At 33.8% G+C, this 21,791-nt stretch overlaps 1 protein-coding gene across 1 annotated transcript in view; it reads right to left on the bottom strand.

Annotated features, from left to right (window-relative positions):
* Nucleotides 1–21,791, bottom strand: part of LOC118744098 (microtubule-actin cross-linking factor 1) — a 719,134-nt gene that overhangs the window by 422,638 nt on the left and 274,705 nt on the right. The window contains 1 exon segment of the mRNA XM_036476824.1: nt 9,467–9,550. Within this exon segment, the coding sequence (XP_036332717.1) occupies nt 9,467–9,550 (84 nt within the window).

Below are 21,791 nucleotides of genomic sequence, written 5' to 3' on the forward strand. Positions count from 1 at the left end.
TTAAACATTCTAAAAATAGAATTATTAGCAAAAACCAACAATACCAAAAACCACATGATCAAGTGAATTGCAGCGGAATAGCTGCGCTTGATTGTGTTGGCATAACACAAATGAAAATAGTGGAAAAAAGCAAACGATAATTTACAAGGCGTACTTAGCACGGTGCATAGGCAACTGGCTGAGTCAGTGGGATCGTCGGTTCGAATCCTACTGAAAGAAGTTTGAAGAGGAAATGTGGTGATCTCCGAAATAGCTATCACTTCTACCATTTTTTCAAATTATTGTTGCTTTTCCACAATAAATTTTCATTTAAAAATGGCATCGAGCTCAATATAAATTGTTGAATATAATTTTATAAAAAAATATTTTAGACAAAAAAATACTAACCGTTTTTTAAAAAATTGGTATCGTTGAAAAGGCGATTAAACTCCCTCTCTTCCTATATGCAAATTTGTATACTTCGTGAATAAAAATTTGAGAAAAAAACACTTAAGAGGAAAAAATAACTTTTTTATAAAAAAAAATATTTTAGACAAAAAAATACTAACCGATTATTAAACAATGGGTATCGCTGTAAAGGCCATTAAACCCCTTTCTTCTGAATTGCATATTTGTATACTTCGTATATAAAAATTTGAGAAAAACCACATTTAAAGGAAAAAAACTTAAAAAAAAATAGTTTAAACAAGAAAATTACAAACCGATTTTTAAACAATTGATACCGTTGTAAAAGCGATTAAACTCCCTTTCTTCTGATATGCTACTTGTATACTTCGTATATAAAAATTTGAGAAAAACACCTAAAAGGACAAAATACCATTGCACGCCAATGAAAATAGGAAAGACAGCCAAAGTTCTCCATGTACAGCACAAAGGACAACGCCTAAACGTATTAGAGAATATGGAGATATACAAACAAAAGACGTTCGTCGGAAAAATAATAAATGAGCAAATAAACACTGCATCTGATATGTTATTCGAACCACTCAGGCTACTATACGCAAAACAAAACATAAACCCTGCAACTACCATAAACAATGAAATGCAGGTCCAAAATTTTTTTTTTATAAAAAATATTTTAAACAAAAAAATTACAAATTAGTAATACAATTGAATATTTTATTTGAGTAAAACATAAAATTACCTTTAATTTTCATATATAACCTGTTACGTAAAAGACTTCTGTTACTTATAGTAGTTTTGCTTTATTTTTAACAGGGCTGTGGGTGAACAAGAACAAATTAATGCTTAAAACACTAATAATTATTTGTTTTATTTAAATACGGTATTCATACCAATTAGTAGTATTTCAGTAAAAAATTTTCTTATAAGAAAAAACTGGTATTTTTCCTTTTAAGTGTTTTTTCTCAAATTTTTATATACGAAGTATACAAATATGCATATTAGACGAAAGGCGGTTTAATCGCTTTAACAACGATGCCAATTTTTTAAAAATCGGTTAGTTGTTGTTTAAATTTTTTTTTATAAAAAGTTATTTTTTCCTCTTACGTGTTTTTTCTCAAATTTTTATTCACGAAGTATACAAATATGCATATAGGACGAAAGGGAGTTTAATCGCCTTTTCAACGATACCAATTTTTTAAAAATCGGCTAGTATTTTTTTAAATTTTTTTTTCCTTTTTTTGCTTTTTACATGCAATAATTAAAAATAATTTTTTCTCAAAGGTCCAATTTCGAACTTCGAAGGCCCATATCTCGATTTCGGAGGCTAACTTCGAAAAACGGAGAAATTACTTTTTTTTACTTATGACTCTGTCTCTTAAAAAAAGTTGGTTTGGTCCAATACCCAGCCGAGTGCTATACAGTGTAATAATAAAAAATTTAAATTAGAAACCCCATAGGTAGACAAACTTTATTTTAACGAATAGCGAGCGAATTATTGACTCAAATGCCAAAAGTTATAAGTTCTATGGAATAGAAGGTGCAATGCTAGCACCAAAGGCTCAATAAACTTAACAGGTTTGCAGCCTGTTTAAAAAATCAAATCCAATTTGAATACGTAGAATCAGCTAATAGAAATATGTATCACCATATAGTAGGTGCCAGACGAAAGGGGTTGAGGAAGGGGTAGTTTGAATATATTTTGCCACTTGTTTGAAAAGTCGAATTTAGTTAACTTGTACATAAGTTATGTGAAATATACAAATATTGGTGTCAAACCAAAGAGTGTTAGGAAATCTTTAGTTTGAGCAATTTGAATGTTTGAAGGGGTTTGCCACATGTTTAAAAAGCAACATTAAATTTAATAATTTTGAGGGTTATGCTTCCAAGAATTCTGTGTTTAATGTAAGTGAACCATAGAGATGTTGTGTTGTATTTTGAACGGGAAATCTTTGCACGCCCTGTCAAACACTTAATATAAATATTAAGGGCTCAGATTTTCAGGTAATTTTTTTATTTAGGTATTCTCACAAAATTTCGAGGTTGGAGTGCAAAAAATAGTCGCCGAGAAAAAAGCACCCTAATTTATATACATATGTACATACTTAGCTTTTTACATAGTAAGTATCTATATATAAATACGCCACAAGAAAATTTTGCAATCCCTTTTTTGAAGGCACCGTTCGCTCGATTTCAATGAAACATACACCGATTTAAAGGATATAACTTCCTCTAATCCAGAAATGTCAACCCCGATACATAGGGAGCGTGACGTCTGACATATAGACTAAAATGTGAAAACCACTATATCTCTAAAACCAATTATGGTGGGAAACTGAAACTTAGCACAGATGCATAGATTGTAAATACTCTACTTATGGCGAAAGATGATAGGTACTGAAAAGTAGGCGTGGAACGGCCATACAAACTGAAATTCTCATATCGCTTTTCTCTGGAACCACTTAACGTCCTGAAATTTGACACACCAACATATGTTGTCAATACCGTACTTACGGCGAAAAGTGGTAGAGTTTGGAAAAGGGGCGTGGCACCTCCCATCAAAACTGAAATTCACATATCATTTATCTCTGGAACTGCTTATGCTAACGTCCTGAAATTTGACACAGCAACATATGTTGTCAATACCATACTTACGGCGAAGAGTGGTAGATTTTGGAAAGGGGGGCGTTAACCCCCCGATCGATTTTTCGATCTGTATACGTTTCTCCGTCCGTGGCCACAACGTCAAGCAATGCAAAGACGGATGCTATGTTGAGTATCACAAGCCCAAAATTTTCTGCTGACGATGTGTATCAAGCCCTTCGGTCATTACCTAATGACCCTGTCCCGGGTGAGGGTGGATTCCCTCCCATATTGTTGAAGAACTGTGCATCGGCGCTTTCTCTTCCACTGTCAATAATTTTTAACAAATCTCTGTGCCAAGGAGAATTTTTACGAGAATGGAAAATATCCTTTATTATCCCCATTCTAAAGTCGGGCAACAAGTCTGATGTTCAAAACTACCATCCTATCTGCAAACTATCATGCATACCCAAATTGTTCGAAAAACTCGTATACGATAAGCTATATTTTCTTGTGAAAGAGTACATATCACCATATCAGCATGGCTTTATAAAGGGTAGATCCACATCTACAAACTTGACGTTGTTTTCAAATTTTGTCCTAAAACAACTTGAATATGAAAACCAATGCGATGCTGTATTTACTGACTTCGCGAAAGCGTTTGACAGGGTTAATCACAGTATCTTACTCGATAAACTAGATCACATGGGACTCCATTCGAACTTTCTCAAATGGTCCAGATCTTATCTAACCGATAGAACTCAGTTCGTTCACATAAACAACACAAACTCGATGTTATATATGCTACCTCAGGTGTGCCTCAAGGCAGTCACTTAGGCCCACTTCTATTTTTAATTTTTGTTAATGACATCCCTGAATTCATCAAAGAATCGTCTTGCCTAATGTATGCAGATGATCTGAAAATCTTTCGAAGCGTAAAATCGATATCAGACTGTGTTAAACTCCAGGAGGGTTTATCAAAGTTACAGAATTGGTGTGAAAGTAATTCATTACCTCTTAACGTCGCCAAATGCCAGGCTATGTCATTCAGCAGACGCTTGGACATAATTAACTACCGATACTCGATTGGTAATTCTGATCTGTCACGAATTCACGAAAAAAAGGATTTGGGTGTTATGTTCAACAACAAGATGTGCTTTTCCAAGCACATTGACTTTATGATTGCCAAATCTAGGTCGATGCTGGGGTTTGTAATAAGAAATTCCAAAGAATTTCGTGATCTGTTTGCCCTCAAAAATCTATACTTCTCCTTTGTTAGATTCAACCTCAAGTATTGTAGTATGTATGGGATCCTCACTATACGGGATATTCCCTAAGGATCGAAAAAATTCAGAAACGATTCACCAGGTATGCCCTTCACCGCCTGAATTGGAATGGTAACGTGCCTGAGTATAGAAGTAGGTGCCTCTTACTCGGGCTGCCAACATTAGAAACGCACTACTACATAGCCATTATTGCTTATAATCAAAAATAATTTAAATTACTAACATAGTTCTAGTAATCTATATGTCCTCAACTAATTGATGAAAGAAATGAATAAAATTAAAAATTAAAATTAATATCAATAACGTACTTATGGCGAAAAGTGGTAGATAATGGGAAAGGGGCGTGGCACCGCCCATGCAAACATAAATTCTCATATCGCTCATCTCCGGAGCCGCCTATGCCAGTGATTCCCAAAGTGGTCCAAGTGGACCCCTAGGGGTCCACGGGAGACTCGACGGGGGTCTACGTTGGCGTGAAAAAATATGGGGGTCCACGAAAATGTATCTGTTTTCGATAGTAAATAACCAAAATGGTTGCTTGATAGCCTCTTTATTTAAATTTAATTTTTTTGAGTGGTGTATAGGGCTCTTTACGCACTGTGGTGGAGGGGAAGGAGTTCACATCTCCGCAGTGACAACCAAGCTGCACTTAAGGAATTAGCTAGTTTGGCAAAGCAAGTCCCGAATAAATTATGGTGGTAAACATAACGAGCTTGGTTTACTCTGTTTGCCAGGAATTGGCTCAGACCAGGCATTCCTGGGGCCGCAACCAGTTTTAGCACACCTACTTCGCTCAGCAATTACTCGGAGGCACCGAGGGGATGCAGGTGTGCAAAATTCATGTTGTCTTCAATCTCAGAAGGCCTATCTAGATTATTTCTCTCACTGAGCAGACGACTCTGCAGACAACTTGTTGGACACTTCACGTGGCATAAACATCTGGCTGTAATAGGCGTAAATGACAACTACATTTGCCCACCCTGCCTTGAAGAGGATGAGAGGGTGGAACACTTTTTGCTTGCTTGGTTTGATGGATTTACTAGCGGTAAATCCTGCAAGTGTGTAATCACATTATTTTAATAAATAGAAGTAGAAAATAATATAAAGAAAATATTTTAGTTTTATTTTGGCCACTCCGAGTTTATTTTTTGAATTCACCCGCGATGCAAATTTAAAAAGTTAGATCTAAACTTCACATTTAATTTTTTACGAGCTTTGGGAGTATTTAGAAATGTATCAGCAGGGGGTCCATCGAAATCAGTAAATCTTTGAAAGGGGTCTACGAGAAAAATAAGTTTGGGAACCTCTGGGCTATGCTAACATCCTGAAATTTGATACGACAACATATGTTGTCAATACCGAGCTTACGGCGAAGAGTGGTAGATTTTGGAAAGGGGGCGTGGCACCGCATATACAAACTGAAATTCTCATCGCTTATCTCAGGAACCGCTTATGCTAACTTCCCGAATTTTAACACTGCAACATATGTTGTCAATACCGTACTTGAATGATTGTTGTTTTATGCAAAAGTTTTTAGAAGGATCAGTGTGTTTATCTTCCGTTTGTTTCACTTTTACAACACATATTAGTAACATAAAATTTGGTGTAACTTGGTAGCCCAGTCGTGTGATGAAAAAATATAGGGCTTTTGCCCAGTCTTGACGAAAACCCATGTAAAACCGCCGTTAGAGAAGGATGTATTATTTCTTGTTGTAAACCTTCAACACACTTTCGTAACTGCTAAAGATTCTGTTGAAAAAAGGAAGAGTTTATGTAGATGTGGGCAATTTAGTTTTTAACCTCCACGAGGCTCTCAGACAAATATATGTAGTAGAAAAATTTATTTATAGTCTGAATTGGTATATGTTTGACATATTAGTCAGTGATGAACATCTCATCTATACATAGATACAAATACATATGCATATTTTTTATAAATGAATATCGAGGTTGCGGTCTAATTTCAAAAGCGACTGAAGAAATTTGGAGGAGACTTGATAGAATTAGCATTAATCAATCCGGTATTAACGTTCATTATTCGATTTTAATTGGGGGACTTCCAAATAGTAATTCGCATAAAGGAGTAAGTATTGGTGACAGGCCAAAGTCATAACTGTATGAAAAAAGATGTCGAATTTCGACAACTGGGCGATACTAGTACATACAATTACTCTAACTTTTCACTTACTGTTCTTTCGTTACCTAATTGTTCCCCTAAAAAACCACGATGTTAAGCTGTTGGCTTTGAGAAGTGGGTTAACTAAGCGAACTAGAGTTAGTTCAATCAATTTCAATATATGTACGCTGTCGAGTAATGAGGTTGCTTTCATTTATGTGTTTTAGTATTTTCTTCTCGCTTTTCCAAATTAAAACGTTTTTTCAAATGCTAGAATTATGTTACGCGAATACTTCTCCACTAGCTGCATTTTTTTGTAAGCGAGCGATAAAAGAACGCTCAGCTCGGGTAAAATTTCCTTTTAGCTACTTAAGCAACCCTGCTGGTGGCTGGTAGGAAACATGTGATTAGTTTAACGGGTTTTAGATACAAAAACCAATTTAAATGAGTAATTATGCGAGGTATTTGCGTAATGTATATACTTATTTATAATATAACTCATGTATATATGGAAATAAAAATTTAATTAATTTAATTAGTTTAAATTTAACGCTATGCCAACGAAAAATTTAGGAAGACATTTAAAAGCAAAACATTCTGATTTCCACTTTGGGTATACCTTAGACAGACATCAAGTATATTCTGGTAAATTTATTGTGGTATTTAAAATACTACCATAGTGACAGAAATTAACTTAGTATTTCAGTGTCAAATCATATGTTCCTGAAGAACAACATATAGACATAAAAATGCAAAAAATATTGCAAAAAATTGCTTATATATTGCATCAAAACTTGCGGTATAAACTTTTGGCTTCAATCGCGCGAAAAGTTCAATGATTTTTTAATAAATGAGCAGCAGACATCCGTAATTTTTGGGTATGTTCAGCGCGAAATGCCCATTCACAATGATAATACCACAAAATTACAAGCTTCGGAAAGTTGTATTCTTTCTATAAAAAATAAAAGGTTGCTCACGTAGTCTTTTGAAGAATATTATAATATATGGTGACCCAAGACTCTTTCAGAGACACAGATTCAAATGTGTGAAAAATAATCTGACAAAGATTTCAGGTGATTTACAAACATTTCATTTGGCAATTCATCACTTTCCTTGTAGAAAGTTGTATATAACCCTTTGGCTACAGCCCCCAACAACACATACCGGTTGTATGTAGGTATGGCACTCAGTACGGCAATCATACCAACTACGAGTACATATGTATACTTGAAAATATATAATTGCGTCTCGGTCAAGCTATTTATAGAATTTTTCCTTCTGTATGCAACTCAAACCGACCGCTTTGCTTATTCATACCAAAATTAATTTCGTAGCACCCTTGGCTTCCGCGGAACCCACCTTAGGATGTTTAATTGACTTCCAAGATATTTAATTTCTATCTACTTAGTAAAAGATAATTCATACAATAGTGGGTTCTCTTGACTATTATTTCGCAAAAGTTCTACATTCTTTAAAAACGACAGTTAAATGGTTAAAATGTTCCACAAAAATTCGCCCTTGCCCATATGCCCAGATAGCTGGTAGTCTACCAGGCGCAGCCGAACGTTCCTGATGATGACTCTGAAGTCGAAATATAGACGATTTAAAAACAACAAAGACAGATTGTTTTATTTCAACCCGCCCTTGAGCTCAAAAAAATCAACAGAATCTTCAATTAACGGCCAAATATAAATAAACAATTAATAATTTTCTTCATAAAAAGTTATGAAAAAATAACTGCTGCTTCCGTAGATATTGCAACACACGGAAAATATGTAAGGATACAGCTATAAGAGCCACCGCTGTATGTATGTATGGAGGTGCGCACACTACACCAATTTGATAGCTCCGACCAATTAGTTATGGTGCTATGGAAAGACTAGCACCTCAACTAAATCGGTGGCCGATAAAGTCCGCGCTGTGCGATTGATCTAAAACATTTTAAACAAGAAATATTGCCGTCATATTTTCGTTTTTATGGTTTTTAATCGCGTGATTAGCAGTGGCAAGAATGTATGTATTAAATAAAATGTATATTAAAAATTAAGTGATCAGTTATGAAATATATAAATCTTTAGATGTTCTGTTAAAAAATATCTAAAATAACAAGCGAAAAACCCCAAGTTCTTTATCATAGCAGTGGCCACATTGCGTGTTTGTCACAGACACGGTTTATGTCAAAAATTTTGAAGTGAAACTACCTTCTAAAAATTATTGTATCATGGACTCCCATAATAAAAAATTAATGCATACATATTTTGTTCTGATGAGATACTGTAATCGATTCATCTTTGAAATTTCTACACAACATGGAAGAAGAGGTAGTGATACTTTCTGCATACTTACTCAAAATATATATTTTTTTATTATGACATTATTGAAGTAAATGAGCGATAAATTTTACACATGTACATCCATAAATATCGCTGCCTAACGGTGAAAAGGTGGAAGTTCTTTTTTCAAAGAATATTAACGTATTCAATAGTTAAATAAATAAAAATTTAGTTTTCGATGCAGAATGACAGATAGTGCGAAATTACACCGATTTTTCGTCTCTTCTGAATAATTTAAAACAATGGAATTGGCACCTTTTCACCTTTAGGTAACGATATGAATATTTGCGGAAAAGTTCTTGAGGTCTCCTACACCGAAAAGTTTAATAAGTCAAATGACTTTATGTGCGACATCAAAAATTGGATTTTCTATTCCTGAAAAATTTTAAACTGGCGCTTACAAAGTTATTTGCGGCGAAGATTTATATTTCAACAGTTTGCTCACAATGCTGTGCGTTATTCGTTGAGGTTGTTACAGATTTTATAAAGCCATTTGAAAAGAAGCAAATTGAACTACAAATATACAAAACTAGCACCTTACTTTAAGTCAAGAGAGTGTACTTTGTTGAAAGGCCCTATATATATACATATGTAGTGTTTACAAAATATATAATTTCTGACCATAATGATTTCATTAGTTATATAAGGCTTTTTTCTATTACTTAAGAAGTACATAAATGCTTCATACATGTACATATATAATTTTGATATAAATATGTAAAAATAGTATGTCTAAAACATATTACCTTGGCTTCGCGTATCAAACGTCCTCCGGCAATGTTGACATTTTCGACCTTAGGTTTTCGTTCTTCTGCAGCCTCCAATAATTTCTGGTTAATTTTGTAATTGTTAATTTGCTGGTTAATTAATGTGTCATTTACACAGTCAGATAATTTGTATATTAAAGGGAAATTTTTAAATATTATTAAACAATAAACATACATACATATTTAAGCAGTTTTTCTAAGAAACTGAGTTTATTCCCAGTTTTAGTACGTATTTTATTTTTAGTTTAGAAATAAAAACTTTTTTAAATAAATCGAGCCTGAACCGCGAAAGTGACATAAACTATGCAGATTTACATTTTGATGCAGATATGCTAAGGGCATTTCTGCATTAAAATTAAAAGTTGATTAAAAATACATCGTTTACGGTATTTTCGCGGTTAGCGCTCGATATAGCGTAAAGTAAACTTTGGGATTTATAGATTTTTGTTTGTATTTATTCCATATATATTTCCATTTCGCAGGAAGTTTGTTTATAGGAGTGCTTAACAATATTCTGAAGTATACATATGTGCGTACATATATGTATGTAAGTGAAATTTATAAATTGCAAAAATACCAAGTACAAGTTCAGCATAGAAAACAGAAATTAATTTTTTCCAAATATGTACATATGTATGCTGTTACATTGACTTTGATTAAGTCCTAACCTTATTCCAGGGGGACAGTTAAAACATTATTACGCCATGTGCGTGTGGTTTTAATGTTTCAGCTAATTCTATTAGTATAAACATTTAATTACATAGGCTTTTAATATATCGTAATGGCACAGGCTTTTTGAGGGAAACGTGGAATGCATATCAGAAAAAAGGATGCGAAAGGAATCAAGTCTAATTTGAAAGTTTACATAAAGTTGTTTTTCGATAAATTTGCATTACCAAGCTACTATAGATACTTGTTCTACTACCAATTTTTTAAACTATATGGAATATGCATACATATATATCGGGTATGGAAAAGTACGCAAGTATTTTCCGATTTTTAGAACTATTTGATTGAGACAAGACTACTTGTTTTATTACAAAATACGATTTTATGGAAAGTTACGTCTTTATTGTTACTGCTTTCCTTGGCCATTATAAAAATGATTTTTATAATGGTTCTCGAAACAAAAATCTGAATTCGCTGCAATTTATCAGTTAGAGCGGGTTGAAAATTCGTACCTCGAAAATCGCGGTTTTGATCATAAAACTTTTAGCTGGGACCCCGTTTAACACTAATTACACTTGATGATAGATAAAAGTAATTTTAAAAGATTAAAATTTAGCACCAGGTTGACCGAACTTTGCCGGGAGTGCATATCCTTTTTAAAGTTTTCAAGGTTTGGATATCAAATACTTTGGATAACTTTAAAAAAATATTTTTGAAAAAAATGGACTTCTGTATCTATTAAGTAAATTTTTTACTCAAAAAATTAGGGGGCAACCCTATTCCGAAATACGCTGGAATGAATGGCACATATCTTGAGCGTATATGTACGATGTATACACACAAAAATGCTGATGGAAATAAAACCAAACAAAATAAAAATGTGTATTACATAGAAGCGTTGCAACGGTGATCGAAAATATTTCCTGATCAAAGTCCTCAACAATAAATTTCATTTTCATTTGGATACCATACCATTTTGTATATAGGGAAAGCATTGTTTAAGAATCTTCTCTTGGTACCCATTAATAGTAATAATTTACCTTTTTTTCTAAACAAAAAATTACATATGCGATTCAAAATAGGTGGTAATCCTATTACAAATATTTTTGGATTTGGGGGTCTTTAAAATACCTTACGTTTTATGCCCATATTATGATGCTTTAATTAATTTGTAACTAATTTCGAATAGTGGCAACCTTATACGAGTCTTCTCGGAGATAATGCCTGTTTAGATAACCTTAAAATCCAAAACATTATCCGTGTACAAAATTTTATCAAAATAGTTCGAGCCGTTTCCGAGAACCCTGTGGATATATATATACTAGAGCTCTAGATACCCGGGTATCGAGCAATGCGAGTAGCTCGATACTCGCTCGAAACTCGTTCATTGCTCAACTCCTCAAATGTTTGTTCAAAATTTTCGAGTTTTTGAACAATTTCATAAACAACAGAAAATTTGTAAATTATATTTGTCAGCAGCTGCTTTCATGTTAAATAAATTATATTATTAAATACCAATGTAACAATCCTTGCATTATATATCAATAATTGAAAAATTTAAAAAGTTTCTACCAAAAATGTCAATATAATAAAAAAAACATTGCTCAAATTACTCGAAAAAACTCGAATTGCTCGAGCTCATGCTCGAAAATTTTCGAGTAATGAGCATTGAACAAGTGTGCGAGTACTCGCTGCTCATATACCCGGGCTGTTTGAAAATGTGCGAACAAATCGAGAGCTCTAATATATACATATATATACACAAGAATTGCTCGTTTAATGTAATAAGATTACATATATACTAATTTACAAGTTTTAAAAACATGTCTCATGCAAACTGAAACAACCGCTAATTTTCCAGTTAAAGGTATCATGGGATTACATATCATCCGCCATCATTCCTGACTTTCCTTAAAACAATTTAGGTCAACACATGATTTTTCGTGGCCTAGACAGATACGTGATATTAAAATTTTTCATGAAAACAAACTTATGGTTATTCTATTTACGATTACTTTTCAAAGTATTTCTTTTGCGAAAACTCGCATAACTCTGTAGTTTCTTGGAAGTTATTCATTTCCGAGGTGTTATTGGAAAGATATTTTCTCTATTATTTATATCGTTGAAACAGTAACCTATTCACATCTCACAATTTTTCGGAAGAAACTGAGAAGCTTAAAAATACAAACTGCTTTACGAAATTTCATCAAATTGCAACGAAAACTTATATAAAAAAAGAGAAAATACTTATGTATATATTTTTAAACATGTTTTTGGATTTTTGAAAAGTTTGATGCATATTTCTTTCATTTAAATATATTCGTAAATATTTTAAATCCCTTTTGAGGCGAAAAAGTTCCGTGATATAATATTTTTTCCACGACAAACGCGATTTTCAAGGGCATTTTCAACCACGTCTTTGCTGGTACATACGCAAAAGTGAATGCTGATTTTTCGAGCAAAATCGTCCAAAAAAGTCCTAGTCGTCCTAATTGATATATTTAGGGTTCAAAAAACCCTAATGTGAATGTCGAAAAACAAATGCAACCGCAACGTACCAGTGTCTGGTTTAGATTTTGAGCTGGAGTTGTCATTTGACCATCCTTTTTTGCAAATCAATAAAATTTCGACGAAATTGTGCTGATTTTCCACCAAAAGCATATGTACGTCGCTACTGCACCTTACCTGGTGTATGTGTTATCTGAGGGGATTTACACACTTCCAAAAACCAAAAATGGACCCGAAATCCAAAAAGTGCAGTAACTGCGGTGGAAATCACACTGCTAATTATAGAGGTTGTTCAGTTTATATCTCAATGAAAAAGAAAACAATTCCCAAAAATATTCCTATTAGGCATAACCCCATACCAGAAATCACTAAGCCAATGTCGGCGCCAATGGCTGTTAATAATTTTACTTCTTATACACAAACGCTGAATAACACTCCTTCGACACAACCTCTTTCTGGTCAGAATAGTACTAATCTAGCTACTGCAATGCAGAGCATGGTACAAGATTTGATTGAAAATCACAATCAATTACTTCAAGCCATTTTAGCTAAACCACGAATAATCTCAAAAATTGTTTTTAGAATACGAGCGGGCTAATTCAGCATAAAAACGAACTAGAAAGTTTCCTAAAGCGCTATCATATAGAGGTTTTGCTTGTATCTGAACAATTTAATAACTTTCAAATTAATGGATACCAATTCTATGATACTAAGCATCCACAAGAGAAAGCCCGAGATTCAACAGCCATTCTTTTTCGTAACAGAATAAAGCACTATGAATTAGAATCGCAAAGTGTCGAGTTCATTCATAATACTGCAATACACACTGATGACAACTTGGGTGGCCTTACTGTATCTGCTCGTCATAACATAACAGAAAAACAGGAGATTACATTGCCAAACATACATACTGGGGGTCTAGATTGATTACACCAAAGGGTGGAAATCTATATAAATTAATCCAGAACAGAGGATTTGACGTATTGTTTACTGGTCAGCCAACGTAATGGCCATCTGACCCCCAAAAAATACCCGATCTTATTGACTTTGGTGTAACAAAAGGTATTGCGGGACACCGAGTTAATACTGAAGCATTATTTGATCTCTCTTCAGATCATTCACCCTGTCTCATAACATTATCAATGTTTATTAATTATGAAGAAAAATAAAAAAATCTTACAAATAAGCACACAAACTGGTTAAAATACAAAAAGTATGTCAGTTCGCACATTGACCCGCAAATTCCTATTCTGACCAAGAGTGATATCGACAGGGCAGCTGAAAATCTCACTGATATAATAGTTAAGGCCGCAGGAATTGCAACACCAAATCCTTCTATTAAATATCGCAGTTCTTACTGCCCTGGGCTGCACACCCCAAACATTCTTAACTGAATAACTAAAAAGCGCAAATAAAGAAGGGAATGGCAAAGAACTCGCTCTCCTAAGCTTAAACAGGAGCTAAATGCGTTTATAAGGGAATTACGTATTTTGTGGCAGGCGGAAAAAAAGAAGTACGCAGTCCTTGTCTGCTTCGAAACAGACAGACTACTCCTTTTGGCGAACACTGAAGCATGCGAAGAGCCCGGTCTTCGAAAAGCATCTTTCACAAGTCTTTAGTAGCCAGTAGCCTTACCATAAATCCGCCTCGGTTTAAAAAGAAAGATTTAATTAACACCATTGTTTATGACATTCAGAAGAACAAGACGTCTGGTTACGATAGGATTACAGGTGAAATGGTACAGGAGCTTCACTAACTGCCATACGTTTTTTGTTACATATTTTTAATAACATGCTTAAGTTGGGGCGCTTCCCCGACTTATGGAAACTTTCGCAAATAATTATGGTGCCAAAGCCAGGCAAAGATCCGACGGTAGTAAATTAATATCGGTCCATTAGCTTGATTTCTGTATTTTCCAAAATATTTGAAAAACGTCTATTGCAAAAATACAACCTTCTCTAAGAAGTAACCAAATAATACCACCACATCAGTTTGGTTTTCGGGAGAAACATGGCACTGTAGAGCAAGTTCATAGAATTGTTTCTTGTATTAGAAAAGCCTTCGAAGGGAAGCAATACTACACCGATGTATTTTTGGACATCTCTCAAGCTTTTGACAAAGTCTGGCATGATGGCCTTATATACAAACTAAAGGTTTCACACCCTGCAAATACGCATGCAATTCTGGAAAGCTTTCTGCTGCGGAGGAACTTCAGAGTCAGGCAGAATTCCTTTGGAACGGAAAGTCACCCTATATATGCAGGTGTCCCTCAAGGCAGTGTTCTAGGACCCATATTGTACGTAATATACACTCGTGATTTGCCAACTGATGAAACTCTAACCATTTCAACGTTTGCTGATGACACTGCTATCCTCAGCAGACCCTAAAGAGGTTTCTTACAAGCTACAAGAATATTTGAAAAAATTAGAGGTATGGCTAGGTTCTCGGAGGATAAGGGTTAACGAAAGCAAGTATGTTCGACTTTTGTGGTTATTCATTTTTCCGATTGGCTTGTGTGTTTTCATTAGCATATCGTTTTTTTTTTTTTTAATTTTCAAATTCCATACCCGATATGTATGTATGCATGCTCACAAGTACAGATTTCTGTACAGTATCTAATATCATTACACCAAATAACTTTGTTAAAACAGCTACAATTTACAGTGTACTAAAGTAAGTAATAAAAACTTTATTAGTAACATTTTCTGTTGCGTAAGTTCTACAAAGCAATCTACAAAAAAAAAAAACATTTCATCTACCTATATCAAATTCTTAATTCATTGGCAGTATGCTTTCCTTTTTTGTCATATATTTAACGAAAACTTGGCTATGCAAACATTACTCATTGAAATAGTTATTTAACATCAACATCGATATCCATATTACTTCTGTGTACTAACTAGGGATGTAAATTTGTTAGATTTTTATGATCCCGAGATTTTCGGGATCTCGTTATTACAATCCCGGGATTAGTCCCGAGATTTATATATTCATTATTTTTCAACACCTTAACTAGAAAAAAATGCATCAAGGAGGAGATCTCCTACCATATAAAATATGTATTGTAAATAAATGGGTTTGAAACTTAATTTATTATTTAAAGTAAAAATTATTTCATTATTTATGCGCATTTATTAATACTGCGTGACCATTTCTTATAAAGTAACTTAAGATACATATGTCGAAAAAAGCTCGATGCAACAAACTAAGTCAACAAATGTATTTTGTGGTCGAAAGAAGTTTATATATGAGGAATTTTTTTCATATTGGACATCAAACTTGGTGTCACACTTTCGATTAGCTTCAATTTTTGTATGGGTTCTGTACATGTAATAAACCAAGTATTCGAGGATTTTTTTTACTTCGGATATGATCTGTCAATGTTTGGATTTTTTCGTGATTCTGACTAATCATGTACTTCTTCAAATCGTTGTATCTCTGGGGTTCTGCTCATCGGAGAGACTTCATCGTAACGTCGTTTTAAAGCTAAAGAAACAGGCTTAATATTTCTATATATAAGATGCTCATGATTGTCCTAGAGCTATGTTAGTTATATGTAAATAATTGCACTTTTTGTAGTTGGTTTACATAGTGAAGACCAGTAAATTGGGGATTTTTAGTCAAAAAAACATGTTTAAAAAATGGAGGGGAGAGGGGGTAATGCAAATTTTATTCCGGATTCCGATAGAATACCTATCTAGTAAAAATATTTGTTATTTTTCTAATGCAACAAGCCCACAGAAATGGGTGTTGCAAATTTGGGACTAAAGTTAATAAAACGCAGATAGATATTCTGCCGAAATTTACAATAAAATCTCAATTTTTTAACTTTGGTTCTAAAATTTCCACGCCCATTTCTAGGAGATCCTTTGATTGATTAAATAAGTTGTGGAACAAATGCTGTTAACAAAGGGATATTCTGCCGAAATCCGAAAAAAATTTCGTCTTGTCAACTCTAGTCCTACAATTGACACGACCAGAAAAATCTTGCTATACAAATATTATTTCTGGATAGGCATTCTATCGGAATCCATAATAAAATTTACATTTTTGCAAAAACTCGATTTCTAACACCTTGCTAAATATATCTTTTCCTAAGTTTTCTAAAACCAATTAAAAAATCTTTACTCTCATAAAACGAAACATCTCGTGATTAAAAAATATATATTTTTAAAATAGCTCTCGACAATAATCAATGATTCTAGAGAAATCAATGATTTATTTTTGGTTGTTTGTGTTTCCGACAGGGTAGGAGTATGATGTATTGTGGAACGATTTTCGGTCATCCCTTGTCAAATTTGGTTTGGAGAAAACTGGTTTCGGCGTTGTGCCATCTTCAGTGTCGTTTTTCGTTCTCATGATTATGACGGTATGACTTTAAATTCCTAATTTACTGGTCTTCACTATGTACATAAATATCAAAAAATTCAACTATTTACAACAAACTCAAACTTTGGGACAATCATGAGCACGTTACATATAGATATATTAAGCCAGTTTCTTTAGCTTTAAAACGCCGTTAAGATGGAGTCTCTACGACGATTTGAAGAAGTACATGATTAGTTAGAATCACGAAAAAATCCAAACTTTGACTATTAAGATCCCCGCAGAAAAAAAAGAACAAAAAAATATAATACGAATACGTGTTTGCTTATTTCATGTTTAGAACCCATAAAAAATTTAAGCGAGTCATTTTTTTTACGAAATCCGTCCGGCTTAAAAAAGAATGCCTCATATACTACACTGAGAAAGGAGTTTAGTTACGTCAACTAAATATGTTTTTCTCAACACATGATTTGGTTATAGTTACATTATTTATTTATAGTTACCAAATCACGTGTTGAGAGGAATATATTTGCCCGACTTATTTCTGAGTGTAGTGGCAGAAATAAAAGAAAAGCCTTATATTTACCAGTTTTGTCTATATTTCGTTTGATTATTTAATATTATTATTTTTTTATAAAAGTCTACTTATTATACATACAATAAACTACATACAAATGCTCACTTCAAACTTTGTACAAAAATTATAAAAATTCAAAAAATGTTTACCAAAATTTCACACCCCTTATTCAGAGTTTTAGGAAAAACTCTGAGGCATGCAGTTTTTTAAAAAAATAGTTTGAAACTATGGTGAATATTTTTCGAATTTCTACAACGTTTGTACAAAATTTAAAATGCGCATTTATATGCAGTTAATTACACCGGCACACAAAAAAAAAGTGGTGTGTGCTTTTAACCAGACCCTACTACCGACATATGTATATTTCGACCCACTGAATCCGTATCTGAGGTCCGTTTGACTCGTACACCTCCTAAATTTCGAGTTAATTGCGAAAATTGTGGAAAAATGGCAAAAAACCTTAATTTTTGCGATTTACTCGAAATTTTGAGGCCACACACCGCAAAAAGACTCAAATTCGTATTCAGTGAAATGAAATACATGTCGGTAGGTGGATCTAGTTAAATGCACAAATCACTTTTTTGTATGCCGATGCACTCGAAATTCGGTCGCTTTGCCGACATACAAAAAAAAAAGTGTCCGTGCACTGAGAAAAACAAAAACCCGTTGTAAGAATAAAATTTTTTTATTTGATTACTGTTTAAAAATATTAGTATTTAAATCACGTGAAAAGTGTTAACAAAACGAATTCTTCCATTGTACACACACTACGTATAATGTAAATATTCAATTCAAATACGCCCGTATTAAAATGAAGCATTTGTCACTACACGGATGGAGTTTTGCACGTCTCGGATGATTTTTCTTATGTAATTAAGAAAGTATATGTATACAAAGCATGCACAGCGGGGACAACACATACACACATACATGGTATGACTTAATGCCCCAGCCAGCAAAAAGCCGAAAACTGATCCGAAAAAGGACAAAAAAGTGGATGAAGTGTGGATTTTTGTCTTTTACTGATTCCATTTCCGGATACTTTGACGATCCGTTTTCCCACTAAAGTGTGCGGCAGAAACGTACGTACAGACAAGAGTATGTGAAACGGATACGTTTTCGGCTGTTTTTTCTGAAATTTGTCTGATAGAATTTTTCGTTCAATACGCTTTCCTTCTGCACTTCACAGATACTTTTTCATGGTTCAAAAGAAATAAAATAAAATTAGGAAGCGCCTGACCGAATTCGAACCCGACACCTTCTGGAAGCTAACGAATAGCGGCACACTCCTCTGCACGCTCAGCCACTGCCGACTACACATGTATGCTTTCAAATGTTTAGCTTAAGCAAATAAAATACAATTATTGCTTTCAAATGACATCATCTTTTTCGAACGTTTTCCGGATACGGAAAATTGAACTAAACTGCACTGTTTCCGGATACGAAAATTGATGATAACTGTAGGAGTTTTTTGTATGCATTTTCGGAGAAAGAAAATTGAACTAAACTGCACTGTCGGCAAAATTTACGTTTCTTTGCTGGCTGGGGCTCCAATCGCGCGCTGTGATCTTCATTCAAACTCAACATTTGAAAACATATTTACATGTATGGCTGTAGCTGAGTGCGTAAAGGCGCTTGATACAATTGGTAGTTTAAAACGAGTTGGTTGGTCCTCTTTCATATGCGTATTTTTTTAAATTTAGCAGGTTTTTTTTTTTATTCTAAAATTTTTATTCCTCAGTGTGCATTTAACCAAACCCACATACCGACATCTACTACCCGTCGAATCTGAATCTGAAATCCCTTTGACTCGCACACCTCTGAAATTTCGAATAAATTGCGAGAATTGCAAATTTTTTGCCATTTTTTCTGGTTTTCGTAATTTACGAAATTTAAGAGGTGCACGAGTCAAACGGAACTTAGATTCGGATTCAGTGGCTTGAAATACATGTAGGTATATGTGGGTATGGTTAAAAGCACACCCGAATTTGTTTTGTGTGCCGGTGTTGTATTTATAAGGAGCTAGACTTTAAATTTTAATATTACATAAACAAAAGAATTATAGCCAAATCTGTCAACATAAGAAACCTATTATACCAACAGTACAAATTGCAAATCCCAGGACTTTTGGCAAATAATCCTGGCGTTTTCCGGGACCTAAGAAAGACCGGGGTCCTGGAACTGACATTTCAAATACTAACCAAATCTCATCTAATTCACACGCTTTAGAAAATTTTCGCTATACAGCTTTTTGGCTAATTTTTATGAGTTGGCGAAAGAATGTTAGCTACATTATTTACAATCTTTTAAAGGAACATCGCAAAACAGCTATTAGAACTATAGTGCCTGCAAAACCACCGTAATTCTTAACCGACTTAAAACGGGGAAGCTCTCAATTCGTCTCGGATATTTTATTATAAATATTTACATACATGTATGTATGTATGCATATGTACATGTACATACCCTCCGTTGCAAATTATAAATCCAGTACAAAAGTCTTTGAAACAGCCGTCACAGTCAAGATAGGTAAACACTTTCTTCTATGACTTTTGCATGGTAAGAGCTCTCTTAAAATAGAGTGGTTATTTTTTTATAATCATAACCTTATTTAAAAGAATTAACAAAATCTAAAAATACTTGTTGCAAAACTATAAACCCCAATAAAATGAGTAAAACATGCAAATATGTCCTTCTAATACTCTATTTGTGCTCCATTGACTTTAATTAACTGAAAAATGGGCTTCCTTATACTTAAGACATAATGGCCCGTAGTCATAGAAAAGTTAGAAAAAGGTTTTAACGATTAAGATTTTGTTTTATTGTCATCACCGTTTTAACTCTTTCATAGTCAACTTAAAATGCATTTTATGGCAAAAACAGAGTTTTAACTTTAAAACGAGGAGAACGCGGTTTTAAAATGGTAAAATAAGGTTCTAAGTTTTGTTTTGTTGTGTAAACGCAATAGCACCCAGGTTCGGTCATCACTCCGAGCGATTCCAAACATTTTTTACTTTTATTTTACCATAAACATTATTTTATTTTATTTTATTAAATTTTGTTGTATTATCTTTTTTTGGTTTATGGTATTTCATATAGTTATTTTGTTATTAATAAAATTCTTGGAGTTTAAATTTAATTAAAAAGGCCAGAACTATTTTAATTAAATAACAAAAATTTAAATAATATTTAAAAGAACAAAGAAAGATGTAAAAAAATGTTCCTTGGCAGTGGGATTCGAACCCACGACTTCCCGGCTTGCTAAATCCGCAATCCTGCACTGAGGGAAATAATGCGTAGTAAAAATGAATACTTTATATTTGATTATCGTTTAAAAATGTTCGTTTTTAAAAATAATATTTTCATACAAAATTTATTACGCATGTATTTGACTGTTCACATCTGAGTACGTATATGAGTGTACATACGCACCCCAAGCATGCAGAGCGCCGCTCTGAGAGCGGTGACAACACATACATTCATACATAGTACATGCTTATCCGTACAAATCGCGTGCTGTGGTGTTGATGCAAGAATCGCATCCTCTATTTCCCTCAATCGTGGTGTTGATGGATATTCAACATTTGAAAGTAAATTTATATGCCGGGGTGTAGCTGAGTGCGCAAATATGCTTGCTTGATATCCGGAGATGGTCGGTTTCGAATTCCACTGCAGGCAACATGCAAATTAAATTTTTTTTTAGTTTTTGCCTTGATTATTCACTTCACGGATGCTTTTTCAGTACGAACGCGGTCATTTTAATATGCGCGTAATTGAATTGAATATTTACCAATATACAGTACTTTCGTTGACGTTTATAGTGAGATCAATTACGTTTTTATTTGATTTTAATATTTTTTCCCCTCAGTGTACAGCGGACACAGGGTGAACTAATTAAAGTACTCATATTTCTATATATTGCCGGGTAAATTTTTTCTCTTCATTTGGATAGCACTTTCTCTCTCATCTTAACAAAAAGCTGTTTCTAAGATGTCTATGATTAACACAACTTAAAACTCTATTCTAAACTTCAAACTGTATTTTAACAAGAATGAGTTTTAACTTGCGACTATAACTATCGGCCAATGTCTTCGGTTTATGTCGCTCTTGTAAAACCGCCAATTTAAGCCATATAACGTTTTCAAATTGGAGATTATCAGCATAAACTTTCTTTGCCAGTATTCTCCACACAATTTCCATTGGATTGAGGTCACGAGAGCACAA

This window comes from Rhagoletis pomonella, unplaced genomic scaffold, assembly GCF_013731165.1.
Source record: "Rhagoletis pomonella isolate Grant_MI unplaced genomic scaffold, Rhpom_1.0 Rhpom_scaffold_00008, whole genome shotgun sequence".
Classification (NCBI taxonomy): Eukaryota; Metazoa; Arthropoda; class Insecta; order Diptera; family Tephritidae; genus Rhagoletis; species Rhagoletis pomonella.